Raw genomic sequence first — 22,622 nt, forward strand, 5'->3', positions numbered from 1 at the left:
GCTTTGTGGAAGCCAAATGCTCCCAAGAATGAATGGAGAAAAAAAAATTTTGCATTTTAGGTGAAGATACATACATATATTAATTTAAATTATATAAAAAGTAGAACTATTTTATTTGCCACATATATTTTGTATTTTTATTTACAGAATTTACTAACTCGTTTGCTTTAAAATGTTTGCAACTTTCATCAAAATTTAGCCTTATTAAAATTTTAGCCTTTATTAGGTCGAAGTGCATTCTATTCCTTTCTTATGAGTATAGATTATTTATAATACTAATACTTATTTCAATCCTTTATATAGATTGTGTAAGTTATTTTTATCGCATTGGAAATATCTTGCGGCAAATTATCAAAATCATTTATTAAAAATTGATTTGCGTCTAATTTTAAAGTTTTTGTTTCGAGAGATGAAACCTTTTTTAAAATAGTTAGAACTTTGCTTCCATATTTTAACCGATTTGTAAGGCAAATCACTACAGGAATCACTTTCTAGGGATAAATTTATGCATTACGTTATACATAAAATACAAATATGCCTCTGACAAACCTTCAGCCATATATTAATCATCATCATTATAACAAATTCCCATGTATCTTTTCGATAAACGTTTTGTAGAAGTATTTTTACCTCTTTACTGCTGGCTAGGTACTAATCACTGTAAGGAAAAAATACAACTAACTATACATTTGCACTCACAATTTTATAACTATACAAATTTTTTCTGCACAAAATTTTAATTAATAAAAAATATAATCAATAAAACATTTTTTTTTAAAAAATTAAAGAAATTATTTTTTAACTGGACAAATTATGTTTTAACTGGAAACTGGACAAGACATAAAAAACTGGACAATCCAGGCCATTTCAGGCCATCCGGCAACCCTAGTTGCCATCCATAATCGACCCATAAGTTTTCTTTGAGAAAAATATACAACGTATTTACGAGACCGAAGCTATTTTAGATGTGACATTCGTATGGGAATTGAATTTTTTGTGATTTTTTTTTTAAATTCTGTAAGCCTGAGTTAAGAAACTTTGTGGGGACTTCCACAAGCCCCCATGTAAATATAAATCTACTCAAAACCACCTCAGTACTGACTGTGTGAAATTTCATTAAGATATCTGCAATCGTTCACGAGCTACCGAATAAAAAGTTTATTAACCACTGTGTATCCCCACAATTGCATTTATTTATCTGCCGACTTGATTTGAATAAAATTTATTCACTCAATACGACCTCAAATTATATATATTATTATTTCTTATCTAAGAAATTGCAATAGTCTGTGTGACTTTAGATAGATAGGGACGTTTATAAAAATTGTTATACAGTATTCTTTCAACGATCCCTTTTTGAGGTATATTAACTAAAAATTCGTTATTCATAATTCAGAGGAGTATCAGTTCAACAAGAAACAATATTCAATTGCTAAAAGTTTCTCGATCGGTCGTGAGATAACACAAATGCAAAATATGTTTGCTAAATTAATGTGTTTAATTTTAAATTTATTTTTATTCGTCAGTGGTGAAAATAAGACTAATTATTTGGTCGATAATCCCCTTTTGGATGTGAGATGATGATTTCTTTTGGAATAATGAGAAATATTTTATTTTTTTTTATTTTATTTTTTTAAATCTGAAGGTCTTTAAAGAAAATCAAAATGTGATGTATTCGAATTTGGAAGGAAGTATGCGTGCGGCTACAAATGTAAACCAAAGGTAAATTTATTATGGCATTTAATCAAACACTACATTTTTATTATGAAAAGAAGAAAAACAAATAACTACAAATAAATATCAATTCGGAAAAAAAAACTATTTCACAAACTCTGAAAAAGCTAAATATGTGACTAATTCCACTTTCAAGCGAAAAAAAAGAATTTGAGTGACACTTATTTTGCACCTTTTGGACTTTGATACTCCGTCATTTAAAAAGCAAATGCTGAAATTTTGAGCAAAAGCGCGTAATGTTTAGAAACCCTAAAAAAATATTATCCGTGAAATTTTACTATAAGTCTCTGAATACACCGAAACGGAAAATTCAACCATAAAGTCGGAAATAAGACACAACAAAAGAGAGCCTAGGGCTAATTTCGCATTTATTAAGAATTTTATTTTAAAGTACCCCAAAAATTTAGCATGAGAAAAAAAAATAGTTAAAATTTAACTAAAAATCACTAATATCTCTATTGTTTTACCTTCGATAGAAAATGTGGATATTAAATATTCATTAATTACATTTGTTTAGCTCTAGGCAATTCCACGTTTTGGTGTACTCAGGGACTTATAGTAAAATTTCACGGATAATATTTTTGCGGAACATTTTAACCTATTAAATCCCTGTTTTAATGGTGTTTTTTGACCTTTTTTAAAAGAAGGACAAAAAGACCCATACCTTGAACATATTCTACAAAAATGTTCACCGTAACATATTACATACATTTTCTGAACACATTTTATACCTAAAATATAAGGATCACATGGTTTCTTATGCCGATTAACAATGAGAATGTGCCAGAGTTTTTTTTTGTCTCCTCTATCAAAATTTATTGGTCGGACCTTGTATTTTTTAAAAAAATTGATTTTGTTGTATAGTGTTATTTTCAATGCTAATAAACTTTAAATGGGTATTAATTTATATATTTTTGGGCAGCAGCATTTACAATAACAACACAAAAATGGAAATTAACCCTTAATAGCACCTTAACCCTTAATCACGAAAAACTGTCATGTTATTAACCGCGTACTTAAGTGTTGCTAAATATTTAATAAATCTAATAATAAACTATTCGAACAAGTTTAAACCTCTTATTCGTATTATTCGTTTTATTCGAACAAGAGCAAAATCGAATATGCTTAAGGATTTTGACGTTTTCGTTGAAATAGTAATACCATATTAATTAAAAATTTTCCCATATATTCTTTGAAGTTTGTGAAAAAATTAATACATAATTTTCATTAATTTGAAGAATATTAAAAAAAATATAAAAAATATTTACTATCAAATTGGGATCAAAGGTAAGATTTTCATTTTCAAATATTTCAAAGCTAATTTGTGAACATTATTTTAAGATTTAACAAACATGAGTTGCATTTTCCCCAACTGCGAAAATACCAAATATTTTTGCAAAAATTCAAATGTAAATTTTTTTAAAGTCCCTACATTACCTAACAAACGACAACAGTGGCTGGATGTATGTAAAACTTGTCAGAGGGTGGATTATACAAACCAAACACCAGCCTTTTGGAACGTTTAAATTAAATTTTTTTAAAATTTAATGAAAATTCTTTGTCAGGTAGCCCAAATTATATAGCGAATGTTAGGAATTGAATCATTAACTTCCAACACAACATACTTAATACATTTTTATTTAAATACTAAATTATAAATTACACATTTTTTGTAAAAAATTTCTCTAAAATAAAAATCATTTTTAGGAATGTGGCAACGCTTTTTATAATGCTCACAAAATAAGGAAACTTCAAAAAACCTTATTTGAAAAAAAAATTTTTGATTGAAACTACCTTCTATATTTTTATCATGATATTAACTACTCAATTTTATGTACTTATGTATATCAAACAAAAAACTAAAATTTTGTGAAAATGAGAGAATTCACCTAATTATGAATAAATTCTAAAAAAATCAATCGATATTTATAATCGATATCTCATTTTGTTGCTATTAGTTATATGCGGATTTGCATTAAAGCAATAAATTTGAAACTTGGGAGCATCGAGAATCAAGAAAGTGCAAAATAAGTGCCACATTAATATATGTACATTAGGGTGGCCCCAAAATTAAAGTTGCGGATGTTCCCGACTAAAATGAAAATTTGATTCATTCTAAGACTTCGTTTTGAAATTTTTTCGTCCTGGGGTCAATATTTGGCGAGCTGGATCAAAGGATATAAAGGTCCTTTTTGAGGTTTTTTACATTTTTTCCATATTTCTTCCAAAGGAAGTATATATAAATTTGGTATCATATGAGAGGTCTTTCTTTGGTTATTAGAAATTTAAAAAAAAAAAATTTAATTTAAAAATTTTAAAAATTTTCGACAAAATTTTAGTTTTTTTTAATTTTTTCATAGAATTTATTTAAATAAATATATGAAATTTCTTGATCATAAACATCATGTAATTTCACCGAAATGGTTTTTCTCGTTTTTTAAAATTCAGTCCAGTTCAATCTTTATTCAAATTTGTTTAAACCTAATTTCATCCCTATCTGACAATCTCTGTATACTCAATTCATAGTATATGTAATGGGCATCAAAATAACTCAAATTTTTATATGCTTTTCATCGATGTATAATTTCGTATATTTTATATATTGACCCCAGGACGAAAAAATTTCAAAACGTATGAAAATGAATAAAATTTTCATTTTAGGCGGGAACATCGATACCTTATTTTTTCTCCATACAAACGGGGCCACTCTAATGTACATATGTATATTAGAGTGACAATCTGTTGTATGGAAAAAAATGTTTGTTAAAATTTTGAAGAGTGCCGGGTGGAATATTGTGACACTAGGCCTAAAAGTTAAGTGCTGAAAATTTTAGACAAATCGGACAACGATTTCTGGACGCGCATCGAGGTCAAAGTTCAGATATATGCTAAATTTTACTATTTATATGGAATAAATAGGTAATACTCGTTAACTTTCTGCATTGTTTTCTAGAAATATGTAGATTTATTTATATTAATGAATATTACATTAAAATTTTTTTTTGGAAATTGACCCTGTATCTCCTTTGGGTCTAAATGATCCAAAAACTGTATTATCGCCAAAATTCGGGAAAAATGCAAATTTTTCAGTTTTTGTAAAATTTTTGCTACTAAATAAATACTTTTGCAATTGAATGCAAAAAATCGAAATGTGTACGTAATTATCGTTGTAATGAAATATAATTGACAAAATTTGGTTAAAAAATGGTAAAGTTATTACAAATTCGCCAGACCATTAACGTGTCTTAAGCCACTTGAACAAGAAATTTAGGAAAACAATTAAAATATTTAGAGAAAAATTAAAATAAAAGCTAACTTTTGTTTAAAATATATCCGTATTTACTTGTGTATGAGTTGTTGTCTTCGTAGGATACCGTTAACCTATTCGCAGGTATAACCAAAAAAAATATTTTTTTTTAACTGATGTTTCGAATATCCATTTTCAAATTTTTAAAAATTTTGTTAAACAAATTTCAGGATTTTTCGATCATCACATTGGGATTTATTGAGATCATAATAGGGAATAAAAATATGAAAAAATTATGTCAATACCTGTTACAGTTTTTCCGTACCTGCGATTTAAATTTTGCGATTTTCAAGAAAAACTATTTTTTTGTCCATATTTTGGCGAATGAAACCAATTTTTTACTGTTGTACAATTTAAGTAAAATCTATTAATAGTGTTATAGCCCTGGCAATTTTAAATATAGTCTGAAAGTTTTACTAAAATCGGATAACGTTAACCTTTAAATCGTGAAGGTCAAAGGTAAAATTTTTCAATATTTGGAATTTCTAATGAAAATATAGCAAAATGTTATATATTTTAGGCCGATTTTAATGAAACTTGAGGAAAATATAACATAAAGTCCAGAATTTAAAATAACAGCACAAAAATGGAAATTAACCCTTAGCCGCACTTGGGGTCCAAATGACCCTCAACTTTAAAATCTCGAAAAACACAGCCATTTTGACCCCAAGTGCTCTTAAAGGTTAAAATCCATTTTTGCACTGTTGTTGTAAATGCTAGACCCCAATGTATAGTTTCCTCAAGTTTCATTAAAATCGGCCCAAAATATATAACATTTCGCTATCTTTTCATTAGAAATTCCAAATATTGAAAAATTTGATCTTTGACCTTCACGATTTAAAGGTTACGTTTTCCGATTTTAGTAAAACTTTCAGACCATATTTAATATTTATTTTGATAGATATTCCACTCGCATCCCACTACGAGACCAAAAAGCTCTTAGATGTGTTTTGAGTTACAAAACATTTATTTTGATAGATATCGAACTAGCATTTCATGAAGCGACCATAAGTCTTCAAGGAAAATATCTAAGTTTTATTTTAAGAAAAAAAGGTCCCAAAAAAGTTTTTAATTTCGGAAAAAAATATTAAACATTTTTTATTTTTTTTTTGAATTTTTTTTTTCGAAAGATTGAAGAAAGGGCTATATAAACTAGTTGGGACACATTTTGCTAAGAACAATAGGAAATAAGTTACATGGATAAGAAAAAACACCTGCTTGGCAAAAATGTCAAATTTTGACGTGACCGATCTTGTTGAAAAATTTTGTCTGAGTTACTATCCAACTAACCTTCCGATCGATGTCTTCCCGATCGGAAGACATTGATCTCAAAAGTTGGTTCACTTGACATGAAATGCTGCATATATTATTTCAGTTACTATTCAATTATTGCGCCCGGAATATTAAAATCAAATCGTAAATACACAACGGTAGCCAGTCTGCACGACGCCGCTGAACCGTGCTTGCTTCGTATCTCAATATTGGGGGCACAATTCCATAAAACCGAAGAAATCTTATTACGACCGTTTGAGTCAAAAACTGTAGATTTTTATCCACCTAAACTAGTCCAGGATATCTATACCTTAGTGGCGGAAGGTGTGGAGGGGTGCAGCTTTAAAGAGTATAAACAATTGCTGGTTGAAAATGATGCGGGACCTAAAATCTACATACAAACCGATAAGGCAGTATATAAACCTGAGGATTTGGTACAATTTCGTGTTTTATTTTTGGATGAACATACGAAACCATTAAATATAGCAGAGCCTATATTGGTGGAGGTATTGGTAAGTATTAAAAAAACAACTGTAAATAAATTATATTTTGTAAAAGAGAGGTAACCTAGTGTAAATATAAAAATATGCATTCTCGTAAACATATATACGATTCTCTATTTTAGGATGCCAAAGAAAATATTGTGAAGACCTTTAAAGATGTTCGTTTTAAAAAGGGCGTCTACACCAATAGTTTTTCATTGTCTGAAAGACCCGTTTTGGGTTCATGGTCTATAAGGGTTTCCGTTAGTGGAATGTTTTCCCATTCCAGTTCAAAAGCCATACAAGTTAAAAGATATATTCTGCCCAAATTCAGTGTACACATTAGAACTGCAAAACATGTGGTCACAAGCGATGTCAACTTAAAGGCCATGATCTTTGGTAAATATACATTTGGAAAATATGTACAAGGTATTGCCACCGTACAATTGTGGAATAAAGTCAACACAACAATGTTGCAAGAACTACAGATCGCTGTAAATACACTGGCGGCCGTGGAATTTCCTCTAGCAAATCTAAAACGGATTATGTCAGACAATTACCTAAATTTGTTAGTGACGCTAAGGGAAAATTTTACTGGTATCGTGCAAAGCGAGTCCATACAAATCATGTTGCATACACAGCGCTACAACATTATTGCAAATGTTAATGATTTTGAATTTCTTGATTTGGATCCCTACCGTCTGAAAGTCCAAATACAACATTGGAATGGAGCTGCAGTTATGGATCCTAATACGGCGGTTATATTGAAGCACGGCCATAAAACATATGAAACTCATATGGAGGACAATGGTGTGGCAACGTTTGAATTTGAAAGTCAAAAGGAGAAAGGGTACTTCATATTTTTCAAGGATTCTGATTTATATATTCCAAATGTATATCGGGCTGTAAGAGAAGAAAACAGCAGCATTTTCTATTGTAAATTAAAGTTGTTGGATCCAAGGTAAGTAACTTGATGTTTTTTGTTATAACTTGGTCCAAACCATTATTTCCTTAAGACTACATTTAGGAAAACCAGTAAAAATTGAAGTCAGTTCTAGCGAAAATATACCACACCTTGTCTATGCAATTGTGGGGCATGGTAATATCATACGTATGCAGCAAATAACTTTGCCACCAAATCAAAAGTCCTACATAATCCACATAAAACCTGCAATAGAAATGATACCCTTGTCCTATATATATGTTCACTATTCCCATAACGGCATATTGAGATACAATGACATGGAACTGGTTTTTCCCAGGCAATTCGAAAATCAAGTAAGTATTTTCTATTGCTTTTTTATTATTTATTAAACAAATATTATTTTCCATACCATAGATTTCTTTAGTGGCTCCCCTAGAAGTGAAACCCGGTCAAGAAATTACTGTTGAATTAAAGGCCCAACCTCAATCATTTGTCGGAATTTTGGCAGTTGATTTGGGAGTACATATGTTGGACCCATCCTATGATTTGGATCGAAATAAAATATTAAATGAACTAGCCGAAGATAAGTCGCACATACTTGCTGAGTATATTGAAACTGGGCAATTTCTAATTTCGGGTCTGGTAGTTTTAACGAATATTAACCGAAAGTTGGAAGAACTGAAAAGTATGTAGCCCTAATGTTAAGTTTATTATATCGTTCACCATGAGTGGCTAGTAGTTTGACGCTTATTTTGCACTTATGCGATTGTTCTTGGTCATATCAAATATTGTTCGCAGAACCAAAAACTATATACATACATTATGGGTCCTCATAAGATTCTAAGACGATCTAGCTATGTACGTCCGTCTTTCGGTTGAAAATTATCGGAAAAACTTTTTGAAAATAGGTAATATCGGTCAATGATTTCGTCTAACCCACACACAAATTTTGGTTATACAGCACAAATTAGGTCTAAGTACTTTTAAATTATACCGTAAATTATGTCGAAAATCGTTTAACACTTGTCCCTAGTCTTCATACAAGGTCACCGGAATTTAGTAAAGAATTTGACAATGATTGTTCTCATATTTATCCAATAGAACACAACAAGTAAAGTTCAGAGTCGCCACCTCTAAAGACATTGAGGTCCCCTCCGGTGTTCCCCAGGAAAGTCATTTGGGTCCAATACTATTTAATATATTCATAAATGATATTCCTAGTGTTATCTTACATTCTGACGATGTCAAAATGCCTAAAAAAATTGACTCCAACTATTTTATAAATGAAACAACTTTGAGAAAAGTTCACAATATAATTGATCTTGGAATATTGTTAGATCACAGGCTAAACTTTCGTGATCACATCGCGCTAACTGTCAATAGAATGGTGTTCTTGAATTTATGAAATATTGGTCCAAAGAATTTTCTGACCCATACATTACAAAACATCTACAAATATACATCATTAGTTCATGCTATTCTTGAATATGGACCAATTATTTGGGATACTTGCTATAATATTCATATAAATAGCATTGAATCAGTCCAAAAGCCTTGGATAGAACTCATTCGTGCTACCTTCAATGAGAGTAATTCTGGGTATTTTATTTACACTTAAGTTAATTCATGGTAATGTTTCTACTAGGTACAATTAATTTTAATGCACCAACTAGATCAACACCCAACTTTCAATTATTGAGAATAATGTACTAAAGATCCGTTTATTCTTACAACGACTTCTTTTTCCGTATATGTGAAAATTACAAATTGTTGGTTTATATTTCGTAACATTATGATTGCCGATTCGACTTTCAGTTGGAGATTGTGAGTTGGATTGAAAGTTGGCAGGTTGGATATCGGTAACGGAATCCACCGATTTGTATGTCACCAATTTGCCAGCAATTTCATATTGAATCTGAAAATTTAATTCGTTGGCATCAATGTTTTTCGCAGCACGCTCGCTCAACCAGTAATGATTTTTTTAATTTTGTGCAATGTTTGGAAGCACCTGGCGTTTGAGTTCAGATTTTGATTTGGTTAATTTGACAAAAAGCGAAGGAAATATTAAAAAAAGCCGGTCGATATGTCAACGGGAATTTTGCCGATGCCAATGTCCAGTAATTGCTTTGAAAAAACTTCTCCAAATTGGTAGTTGTGCAGCCCAACATGCATGTTCGTAGTCAATAAGAGTTTCTTGACACGTTTCCACAAAACGGACAACTTCAAATATACATTAAGTTCACCGTCTGGCGTTGATCGTGTAATCGCTGGCAATGTTTGCCGAAAATCACACTTTTATTTGTTTCCACTATTTTACGTGGACAGTTGAACTTGTACATGAAGTTACTAGAGGATTTAAAAAAAGTGGGCGTGGACAATTTTTCTTTCCGTAAAAACTTTTATGGACTAAGTATTACAAATATTAATATATCAAACAATTGGCTATAAAAATGGACGTGGTCAATTGTTTTCCTATAAACTTAAATTGTATTACTACGAACATTAAAAAAATATTTGACAAATCGGTCCAGCCGTTCTCCGATTTTAGACAAATTAAAAAAGTGGGCGTGGTCAATTTTTCTATTAGCACTCTGTAAGGATTGCTATTAATCTATAGACTTAATAAAATAAATGAAACGATCTGATATTAAATACCAAAACCAACATTTCTGCGAAATCCTCCAAATTAAAATCGATCTCCATGCTCAGCTCTAATAGGTACAACTGTTAAATATGCATTTTTAATTATCATTTAGCCTTTATTAGAAGCAACGATTTTTTTACATGATCATTATAATAGGTTATCGATATCAGAAAATGTTTATATTTAAACATGTTTTCAACATTTAATTTTTAAACGTTATCTGATTTTGCTAAAATTTTTGAAACCTCAAAATTCGGGATACAAGTCATAAGCAAAACTAGGCCGAAATATCGAGGTCAACGGTTAGATAGAAAACTGGGCATATTGTCAGTTTTTAAGTTTTCATACATTTTGCGACATTAAACATTGTCAAAGCTAACGAGGTTGCTTTAAGAAACTAGTAACTTTTTTAGGTTACTTTGCAAACAGACGTTTCAGAATTCTCCCAGTCTTACTACTAATGGTGAAGAGTATAATAAACAATCTTAATATTTATAATAAATTAATTTCAGAAGTACATTATATATGTATATTTCAATAGCTAGAAAACCAATACGTCAATCTGAGGAAGGCCCGCTAAGCTATCGTACACAATTTCCAGAAGTATGGATTTTTCAAAATTTTGATATGTGAGTGAATAAATTCCTGATTTCTTGCTTATCAGATTTGCCAGTTTTCTAAGTTACAACGTGATTACTATTGGGATCGCATCACATTTGTTAACGTTTAACAAAAAGAAAAATAATTACTTTTTGACTCTCGAGACAACATATTTTGGCAATGATATCGATTTCCAATTTAGAATACATATAAATTAATTGACGACAGTGTTCGTGGTCCCAATTGTAATGAACTATTATGCTGAAAACCATAGAGAAACATAGAGCGGAAACTCTCCTGTCAAAGACCTATGTGGTGAGAATGTATTAGTAGAAAAAACTATGTGAAAACAAAAACAACACTTGTATGTGTGATTATTTTGAATAATTTTATTGTTTTTTTCTAGTTTCCGCTCTATGTTTCTCTATGCTGAAAACAACTGATTTAGGTCTTTGACATGAGAGTTTCCATTCTATGTCTATTCTCTGTGACTGAAAATTTTAATTAAAATAATATTTATAATATTGTTCAAACAACAACAATTTTATTTACAGTAATGCCACAAATACCAAAATGACTTTCAAGCTGCCTGATTCCATAACCACTTGGCGTATAACAGCTTTTTCCATTAATGACAAGTCCGGACTGGGCATAGTCGAGGGGCCCACTGATATTACAGCTATAAAACCATTTTTCATAACTCTCAATCTACCCTACTCCATCAAGTGGGGTGAAATTGTGGCCATTGGCATATTGGTATTCAACTATCACTCCCAATCTCTAGATAGCAGCATTGTAATGCTTAATAATGAACTGGAATTTGAGTTCATGGAATCTATGACAGGTGACACGGAAAAATCTAAAGATCAACAGAGAAAAATGGTTAAATATGTGTTGCCGGCCAATGATGGCAAAATGTTTACATTTTACATAAAACCGTTGAAAGTAGGAAATATAAATCTGCGAATTTCAGCCTCAAATTATCTATACATAGATGCTGTGCATCAACAACTTAAAGTGGAATCACAGGGTATTGACAAAAAATATAATCAGCCGATTTATTTAAATGTTAGCAGCGAAACACCAGCTATATCATCCTCCTTTCGGTTAGATATTCCCTCGGATGTGGAACCCACATCCTGTGGTATTGCCTTAACAGTTGGTGGTGACTATATAGTGCCCACTTTGGACAATCTGCAACAATTAGTCGAGATGCCCACGGGATGTGGCGAACAAAATATGGTTAATTTTGCTCCGAATATTTTGATTTTACAATATCTGAAAGCCACTGGAGAATATTCAAATGAAAGGAAACTTGTTGCCACCATCAAGTCTTATATAGATATTGGTTATCAGCAGCAATTGTCGTATCGTCACGCCAATGGTGGTTACAGTGTCTTTGGCGAGAGCGTGGACGAAGAGGCCAGTACCTGGCTGACAGCATATTCTGTACGTTTCTTCATTAAAGCTTCTAAGTTTGCATCTATAGAACTACGTATAATTGAAAGGGGTTTAGAGTATTTATCCAATGCTCAATTGACTGATGGCAGTTTTCCTTATACTGGTTATTTGTTCCAACCGGCTCAAGAAAATCGTTATGGCTTGACGGCCTTCATATTGGCAACATTTTTGGAGGATCGTGTAAGTTTAAAACCACTAAATGTATCCAATTAACTACACAGATCCCTCAGGAGAATATTTAGTCTTGGTGATGATAAATATTATCCTGTTATTATTTCTATTGAATCTTAGGAAGTTTCAAATAGTCTAGTATTATAAAATTTATCAAAAAGAGTAAATTTTCATTTACATGTATCCTGGAATACATAATGATGGTGGGGAGGGTGTATTGCGTTTCTGCTCATGATTATAACGACCAAAAATATTAGTCCAACCTTAAAGTATACCGATGGACTAAGAATCTCTTTCTTGTGTAAGCCTTGTGCGCAAAGTACAGTTTAGAAGATATTTCGATCAAATATGGCAAATGCATTTTTTTCGCCACAGGGCCCACACAAATGTCCTACCGAAATATGTCTTTTTTCTCATAAATGTATGATTTATAAGTATCCATAAATATGTTTCATATAAAAGGAAATCACATTTAATATTTTTTTCGGATCAATCCATAATTGACTATAGCTCCAATATAGGGCCACCTCCGACAATCGCTTTAACGAAATGTCTTAAAAATTCTGGTATCCAAATAAAAAACAAGTAAGAAAGTCCAGCCCAACATTGAGTAAATTATAAAACAAGTAAGAAAGTATGGTCGGTCAAGCCCGACCATATAATACCCTACACCAAGTAAATGAGTAAAAATATTTTTCTTTTAAAATTTCAATAATTTATATTTTTGAGTGATTTTCGGAAGTGGGCCTTATATGGGAGCTATGACCAATTATGGACCGATCACCATAAAATTAGGTCGTGTGATTTATGTCTATATTAAAGTTAACTATGTTGAATTTTGTGTGTATACCAACATTTTTAAGCGATTTATGCACGTTAAAGTGATTTTCGGAAGCGGGTCTATATGGGAGCTATGACTAATTATGGACCGATCGTAACAAAATTTGGTGACATGAATTGTGTATATATAAAACTTATTTGGAGCGAAATTTGTGTAGATACATAGATAAATTAAACATTATGACCGATAAAGTCCAATTTCGAGGGGACATTTGTATGGGGGCTAGGTGAAATAATGGACCGATTTCAGCCAGTTTCAATAGGCTTGGTCCTTGGGCCGTAACATATACCAAATTTGATTGAAATATCTTCAAAATTGCGACCTGTACTCTGCGCACAAGGTTTACATGGACAGCCAGCCAGCCAGCCGGCCAGCCAACCAGACGGACGGACGGACATCGTTTAATCGACTCAGAAAGTGATTCTAAGTCGATCGGTACACTTTAAGGTGGGTGTTAGACTAATATTTTTGGGCGTTACAAACATCTGCACAAACGCATAATACCCTCCCCACTATGGTGGTGTAGGGTATAAAAATATTTCATTTAAAATTTCAATAATTTATTTTCATGAGTTATTTTCGGAAGTGGGCCAATTTTGAAGAAATTTTGAATAGGGCTTTGTTCCCTTAAATAAGCCAATTTTTATTTTACACGCTTTGATGTTAAGTATTCTTTCTGAAACGTATTCAAAATATATAGGAGCCCGATAAACCTGTTTTCTATAAGAGAAATATTATGAAGAGCTTTTTGGGATAAAACTTTTCGAATTTGTAACTTTTAATAAAGACCAGATAATTGTATGAAGAACCTAATACCCTCCCATAGTGGGGAGGGTATTATGCGTTTGTGCAGATGTTTGTAACGCTCACAAATATTAGTCTGACACCCACCCACCAAAGTGTACCGATCGACTCAGAATCACGTTTTGAGTTGATTAAACGATGTCCGTCCATCTGTCCATGTAAACTTTGTGCGCAAAGTACAGATCGCAATTTTAAAGATATTTTGATAAAATTTGGTACATAATATTTTTTTGACCCAAGGACGAAGCTCATTGAATCGGTCCATTATTTCACCTAGCCCCCATACAAATGTCCTCCCGAAATTGGACTTTATTAGTGATACTTGTTTAATTCATATAGATATCTACACAAATTTCGCTCCAAATAAGTCTTATACATATATACGCAAATCATGTCACCTAATTTTATGATGATCGCTCCATAATTAGTCATAGCTCCCATATAATGTCCGGTTCCGAAAATCACTTAAACGATCATTAATCTCTTAAAAATGTTGGTATGCACATAAAGTTCAACATAAATAAGTTTAGTATGACATAAATAACACGAAATAATTTTATGATGATCGGTCCATAATTAGTCATAGCTCCAATATAAGGCCCTCTTCCGAAAATCACTTTAACGAACAAAAATCTCTTAAAAATGTTGGTATACAAGACTAACTTTCATATAGATATAAATAACATGACCTAATTTCATGGCGATCGGTCCATAATTAGTCATAGCTCCCATATAATGCACTCTTCTGAAAATCATTCACGAAAATAAATTATTGAAATTTTTAAATAAAAATCACCAAAGTGATATTTATATGGAAAGCAAAAACAAAATTTCAAAAATTTTAAAAATTTGTTTATGTTTTATATACAAAATTTTCAAATTATGAAAGGCAGATCAACGTTTGAATTTTGGTGCGTTTGTTCTGTTAAGAATTTGTATATAAAACAAAAACAAATTTTTAAAATTTTTGAAATTTTGTTTTTGCTTTCCATATAAATATCACTTTGTGAAGTGATTTACAAAATTAGGGTCTAGTGTAGGGTAAAATTTCAACACAAATATCTCTTGACATTCAAATAATAACTGAGTTGTTGATGATTTTTTTTTAATTTTGTCGGCCCGATGTGAGCAAATTTGGGGAGGACGTCTACTAGCCCCCATTCCAATTGCGAGCTCATGTAAATTCCAATCAACACAAAAGCACTGACTATATGAAATTTCATTAAGATATCTCCAAGCGTTACCGAATTATTTCCAAAATATCCTACAAATACAGATAATTTTTTTTATAATTTTTCCAGATGTATGCCAGACAATACCAAAAGGTCATTAACAGCGGTCTTCAATTTTTAACCAACAATTTGGATGATGTTAACGATGTCTATTCCCTTTCCATTACTGTGTTTGTCCTACAAATGGCAAAAAATTCGAACGTCAATAAAGTTTTAGAAAAACTACAAATCTATCGTAAGGAAAAGGAGGGTCTAGTCTGGTGGTCGGGAAGCAATAATTCGAATGAACATAGTGTGGAAATTACCGCATATATATTGATGGCTCTGCTCGATTCGAGTGCACCCGGTGATCATAAGCCCATACTCAAATGGTTAATAGCACAACGCAATGATAAGGGAGGCTTTCTATCAACTCATGATACCGTTGTGGGCTTACAAGCCTTGGTTAAATTTGCACAAAAAATTGGGGAAACAAAAAATGTGAATTTGGATATCAAATATACGGCAACAGATCAAAAGGGAGATGCAGTCAAAAATGGTGCATTTAAAGTTGAATCTGGTAATTATTTAATGTCACAGAAACAAGAGGTAATTAAGAATTCCATAATTCATAAATAATAACCCCCTTATTCATAATCAATTTTTAATTTTATTAATTTCCATACAAAATTTGTTTTATAAACCTGTAATAAATTTAAAAATAGATTATGAATAAGGCCTTAAGTAATTACTAACTTAAATAAAATATAAAATCTTTTCAGTTGCCCCAATCTACTCGCAATGTTAGCTACGAAATGACCGGATCTGGTTCTGCACTCTTGCAACTCTCTCACCACTATAAGATACTTGATGCCAGCACACCAATTAGTCCGATGATTATAGCAAGTGGCCCAAAATCACGTAGAAAAGAAGTAGTCTCCTCTAATGCCAAAAACGATGTCAAATATTTCATTATTGAACCTAAAGCCAGTATTTTGAATAATAATTTGGATTTGGAAATTTGTTACACATACACTACCAGCTCTAATATGGTTATAATGGAGGTGAATTTACCATCTGGTTATCGGACGGACGATGAAGTTCTCGAAGATTTACAAAGTAACGCGTTTGTACAACGAATCGAACCTAAGAAAGAGTATACGACCATCATGCTGTATTTGGATAAATTAGCGATAAATAAACAAAACTGTATAAATATTTTGGCCTATAAAACAAACGATGTAGTTGAGCGTAAATCTGTGCCCATAATGATGTATGACTATTATAATAAAACTTCTTATAATTCAATATTTTATAATATTTAGTAAGTTATATTTAAATGCTTTTAATTGAAATAAAGTAATGAAAAATAAAGTTCGGAAATTCTTTTACAAAGTAAATAAATTACCCAGCAACAAATTGGTAATGTCTTGCAATTACTCAATAACTTACTTTTCAATGACTATTACATACCGTCTGCGTTAATTAGAAGTATTTTTTTATTATTACTTACTTTCTAGTCATTTGCATAATCACATTCTGTTTTTACCGATAACGGTTTCTGTAAGACTTAGACCCCTTTCGCACTAGGCAATTTAGTTGCGCAAGTCTCTTGCCCAACAAAAAAACAGCATGCAGAATTTTCTTCTCCTGAACCCGACAATATCTCACGAAATACAAACTTTAGGGTATTTGATTATTATTGGCTCTTTTGTTCATAATTTTAGTTGTCAACTCCATGCCTACACTGAAAAAAGTTTCAACATAAATATTATGATTTGATTTCATAGATTTCACTTCATAACATTTATTAATACTTTCTTAAATAGTATGATTTTTTTCATATTTTATGTTTTCCAACAAAATTTAGAAGGCTTGGAAAATATAATTTCAATTTCATTTTTATTTTTATGTTGTTCAAAATTGTTTGAAAATTTTCTTGGAATTTTTTTTATGTTTTTCAGCTTCAAAATGAGAAAATATGCTCGAAATTGACACATTTTTTTAACAAGATGCTATGCTTTAATATTTATGAATGTTTTATCATGTTTAATGATATTTTTAAAATTTCTGATATTGTGGATTCATCTTAAAATATTGGCCAATATATGGCTATTATGCAAACATTTTTGAACTAATTCATTACACATTACAATTGTAATGCAATTTATTATAAAATATTACAAAATTTATGTAAAAAAAGCAAAAATTTGCGTCATGTACAAATTAATAATATTTATGAACATGTTCTTATTCTGAATGAAAAAAGTTTGGGAAAAAAAATCAAGTTCGATTAATAATATTTATTACAAAATTCATTCCAATTATGAATTTCTTTTTTCTGTGTAATTATGTCAAAAATCATCGATGAGAGCTTCGTTTTTTTGGCGCATGGATTGAGGCTGGAGTATACACAAAATGCACCCAATGCAGCCACGGCAATCAAACAGCCAATGTCCTCTATTTGTTTTGTGTTTGGTGGTATATTTAGACACTATCTGGTCCATATCCACTCCGCCTTTTTTTCCAATAATAATTGGCTCCCCTCGATTATAATGCATTGTTGAAAGAAATAAAACACACTTTATATTCTTGGTCACAATAGACAAGAGTTCCATTTGTTGCTGAAACCATATCAGGGTCTACCTATATCGTACGTTGGGTTTATCCGCAGCTCTTTTGGAATATAGGCTTTGTTTTGTCGAAGGTACCGACGAGACTTATTCCTCTAACTTGTAGTCGATTGTTCAAAGGGGTGAGGTAAAATATTGTCTATTGTTACAGTATTTCAGATTGTTTGTAGAAATCGATCAGTTCTAGAACGATGTTTTGTCTGCTGTAGATGATTGGTCTGCTGTAGCGGGTCTTCGGATACATGTATGATGTTGCCATAGGGATTCAATCGATTGCTATTATTGCCTTGTGTCAGTTTCGTTAATCGGTTGTTGATCCAGCTATGTAGATGATTGGTCTGCTGTAGCTTAATCTAGGATAATGGTGCTGCCATCTGCCGTTGCCTAGAAACAACGCCCTCTGTGTATTTGGTGTAGTGGTGATGAACCTTGCTGATCTTTGATTCCTACCTTTTTCTCCCAGGGGGTGGGTGGCGGTCTGCCTGACCTTTTCCATGATGTTATTCTCTTGTCCAGGTGGAGGAGTAGTCAGGGGGCTTATTGGATGGATTGTTTAGAGGGAGGTTAATTTTAAAAACTCGAAAACCATGATTTAAATTTTTCGTCCTCTGCCAGGGATCGAACCTGTGGCAAGCACTTTAACCACTACACCATGAAACAAAAAACAAACTTTTAGGCAGTTTTAAAAAAAATATTTCTAAATTTATTTATTTTTTAAAGTTTTTTGCGATTTTTATCTTAAAGATGAAGATTTTTTGATTCTACATATTCACAATTTTTGTTTTTCATGACAAGGACTATAACTTTGCTTCAGAGAGTAAAGCAAAATTCCGAATGTTTGCAAGATATGAGCCTGAGAAAATTATCACTTTTTTGCAAAAATTACACAGAGGCCCCAAATCTTTGGGGCAAAAAAAGTGCATGACTTTGGGTCTTTTGTTACGCAGTGGTGTCAATGATTTCTCTCAGTCTCCTTATACATTTTTTATCAGAAAAATGACTAAATACATAATTTTGCACCAAGAAAGCGTCATATGCGGTAAGTTTTGCTATAGTTCTTTAATTTAAAAAAAGTGTCGCTGACTCACACCGTTGCTCGCCAAATCTTACGATGAATGTGTTTCATCGGTTACAACGTGAAGCCTAGTACTCTGTTCATATTTGCGAAAAATTATGGTTTTTTCATGCGAAAAATTTTATATGCTGTTTGACAGCTAGCTGTTAGTTTGAATTTCGTGCGAAAGAAGTGCTACGTATGTTATTTCGTGTGGAAAAATAAGGTTGCCAGATGTATTTCACATGTTTTCCACAATAAAGTACTGCTTTTGCGATATTATTTCGCATATATTTCATTCCAGATATTTTATATGTAGTTTGACAGCATTTCGCACGAAATTTTGAACAGAGTACCTAGCTTGAGAGAGCTTGCAAAATCATTGGGAGCTACTCAAACAGCAGGATTCATCCAAAAGCAGGGATATTGGAAGCCATACGAATTGACGGCCAAAATGATGCTTAAATGCTACAAAAGAAAATAACTTTTGCACCGAATCATTACTTGCGATGAAAAATGTATCCATTACGATAACCCGAAGCATAAGAGATGATATGTGAAGCACGGCTAACCGGCTCAATCGACAAAAAAGCCAAATATCCATGGCACAAAGTTAAGTCGCTGTATTTTTTTTATTTTTTTTTATTTAATATATTAATTTAATAAACAATTTTTGTTTTTCATGACAAGGACTATAACTTTGCCTCAGAGAGTAAATCGAAATTCCGAACTGTTTGCAAGATATAAGCCTGAGAAAATGATCACTTTAATGCAGAAATTACATCGAGGCCCCAAATCTTTGGGGGCCATAAAAAAACAGTAAATGTCTTTGGGCAAAACTGGGAAACACGGGTATTTTATCACGTAGTGGTGTCCGTATATGGTTATATTTCCATGACTTAAAAAATTACACAGTGTTATCTGCAAAATATATAAGGAAACTAGAAAAACATTTTTATCATATTTTTTTAAGTTTATCTCATATTTTGGTGTATAACTCTGGTTCTAAGACATTAAAAGAATACACAATTTCCTACACATTAATATATAAAATGTTCTCCACTAGTCACACTGTGTACCCATTTTTATGGTACGATTCTTTATTGGATCCATACTACATTTATTTATCTTGTCATGCAAATTATTTCGGTGTGACCCCGAAATAAAACATGCAGTATAATTGTTAATAAATATTTAGTTTTTTTTGTAATTTAAATTATAACGATAATTTTTTTTTTAATAAAAAACAAATAAATGAATTGGTATTTAATTCGTTTTTTTATTAGATTAATTTATATAAACATTAAATTTTTTATAACAAAATAATTTATCTGACTAACAGAGTATAAAAATTATTCCATAATTGCGATATTTAACAGCTTTATTTTACAAAATACAATACAAGCATTTTTTTTATAGTTGAGTATTAAATAATTATTTAATTTATAATAATTTCATTGAGTACTCTTCATCATAGTAGGGGGAGTTGTTTAAAATTATTATTCTATAAGTAACAATAACTAGATATGAATTTAATAAATATTTATAAAAAAAATCCAACTAATAATCTTTAAACAATAAATAAAATAATTTGATGCTAAATATAAGAAAAATGATTTTGTATTAATTAAATTTTAATTGAATTGATTAAAGCTGTTTTTCACTCAGAAAGTAAAACAAAATGGAATTAGTATAAATTAAACAGATTTTTGGTACAAAGTTATCTTAATTAATCTTTAATTAGCGTTTCCCACAATTCGGTATTAAATATAATTTTTTTACAGCTGCAAATTCTAAAAATTTAACAAATTTATTAACTAACTTTTTGTGATCTTAGGACTTGAATAAATGCATAATACATTTTTTGGAACTGATTTAATAAAATAGAGTTTTTACAAAAAATATTAGCTGAATCATCCCTACTAAGATTAATGAGTAAAAACTGCTTTATAGAGTGTTTAACAAGTTCGACTTGGCCGAAATAAATAATTTCTATTATAATTTCATTTTTGATCTTTGTTTTCTTTTTTTTGGAAACTTATCACTAAAAAAAAGTATATTTTGTTTTTATTATACACAATTTCGTATCTCATCCATGATTTGAAATAATCAACAAATTTGATGCTCATTATTCAATATGACGAGCATTTCAGATGTTCCCATTATCTCCTCGTAAAAGCGACGATTGTCAGCATCGACGGGATGCCAGTCGTGCGGCGCAAAACACTGACGAATGCGCTGCTTGAACGAGCCGGTCGTCTGGCTGATTTTATACACCATGTACAGGGGCACCACAATGTAAATAAAACTTTGTGTCAGCAAAATGAGGACAGAGGGCGGATCGCTGGTAAAGAAGATAATTTGTGCCTACAAAAAAGTGAAAATAAATAACAATAAAACAAAATTAAATGATTAGAAATTATAAACAAATTAAATTAGGAGGCGTTTTCTACGTATTAAATTATGTTTATTAAAATTAAACGGTCAATGGGGAATACTTACAATGCCACAGCCTATAAAGAAGGGTGTTACAAAACGCAGCAGTATGTTTATTTTAAAATTTGATATCGTTTTGCCCAACATGAACTGCAAATCGCATTGGAAACGTTCACGGCCATATATCCAAGTCGTAATTACAATTAGAAGTATGGAAATGGTTAAGTGTGTGACAGCTACAATATCTGGCAGTAGATGTAGTTGTTCAAAACCTTGCTGCAATTAGAAAACCAACATGGGATAATAAACAGTATTAATAGTATGTAAGAAAACTTTAAGGTAGGAATTCTGAAATTATTAATCACATATGGAACTGGAAATATTTAGTATATTAAAACAGATTAACCTCTACCATTTTGGGGGAAATATTAGAATGAATTTTTAACATTAATTATTAGTTCAACTTATTATAACCAGCATTCACAAGTTTAACTAAACATTAAAGTGAGCATTAGGCTGGCCTATATTTTACGCTTTTTGGATTTTCGATGATCCCATCATTTTAAAGCAATTAATGACGATTTAGGCAAAATCGGATAACGTTTAGAGATTGGTTCGCGTGGGTACCGACGTTAAATTGGCGGATTTCGAGAAAATTATTTCACAAATCAACTTTACTTAGCCTTTTTTCTAATATTTAATTTCAGATTTATAGGACATTGGTAGCACTATTATACCTGGGGTAAAAATTGCCAAAAACATTAAACTTGAAAATAAATAAAAAATGTCAAATGGTGAAATTTATTTGCTAAGATCAATTCTTGAAATCTATTGGACAACTATTAAAAAAATACATAGTATAGTTTTATTCGGACTTCATTAGACCATTATAACTAAATGTCAAAAATCGTAATGAAGAGTGAGTCCGAAAAAACATATACATACTATTCCAGCCAAAACTTATCCTTAGTCCAACAAATAATTATTTTTTTAATCACGTATGTCAAATATTATCTTTTCTAAATCATTCATTTGTTATTTCGGTCA

At 31.2% G+C, this 22,622-nt stretch overlaps 2 protein-coding genes across 3 annotated transcripts in view; one reads left to right on the forward strand and one right to left on the reverse strand.

Annotated features, from left to right (window-relative positions):
- The first annotated feature begins 1,407 nt into the window (after nt 1-1,407).
- On the forward strand, nt 1,408-16,826 carry LOC135951443 (C3 and PZP-like alpha-2-macroglobulin domain-containing protein 8). Its single transcript, XM_065501101.1, has 10 exons — nt 1,408-1,572; nt 1,646-1,722; nt 6,417-6,825; nt 6,939-7,756; nt 7,812-8,073; nt 8,135-8,405; nt 10,906-10,993; nt 11,519-12,605; nt 15,543-16,061; nt 16,235-16,826. The coding sequence occupies exons 1-10, from the start codon at nt 1,468-1,470 to the stop codon at nt 16,775-16,777; spliced, it is 4,179 nt and encodes a 1,392-aa protein (XP_065357173.1). The 5' UTR covers nt 1,408-1,467; the 3' UTR covers nt 16,778-16,826.
- Nucleotides 16,827-20,398: 3,572 nt separating this feature from the next.
- The window catches only part of LOC135951050 (sodium-dependent proline transporter-like), a 46,378-nt gene continuing 44,154 nt past the window's right edge, over nt 20,399-22,622 (reverse strand). For both annotated transcript variants that reach the window (XM_065500615.1, XM_065500614.1), the window contains exons 10-11: nt 21,642-21,851; nt 20,399-21,506 (exon numbers count right to left, since the gene is read on the reverse strand). In XM_065500615.1, coding sequence (XP_065356687.1) covers nt 21,249-21,506; nt 21,642-21,851 — 468 coding nt within the window. In that variant the 3' untranslated portion in view covers nt 20,399-21,248. The remainder of the gene's footprint in view (nt 21,507-21,641; nt 21,852-22,622) is intronic.

Source organism: Calliphora vicina, chromosome 2 (genome assembly GCF_958450345.1).
Source record: "Calliphora vicina chromosome 2, idCalVici1.1, whole genome shotgun sequence".
NCBI lineage: Eukaryota > Metazoa > Arthropoda > Insecta > Diptera > Calliphoridae > Calliphora > Calliphora vicina.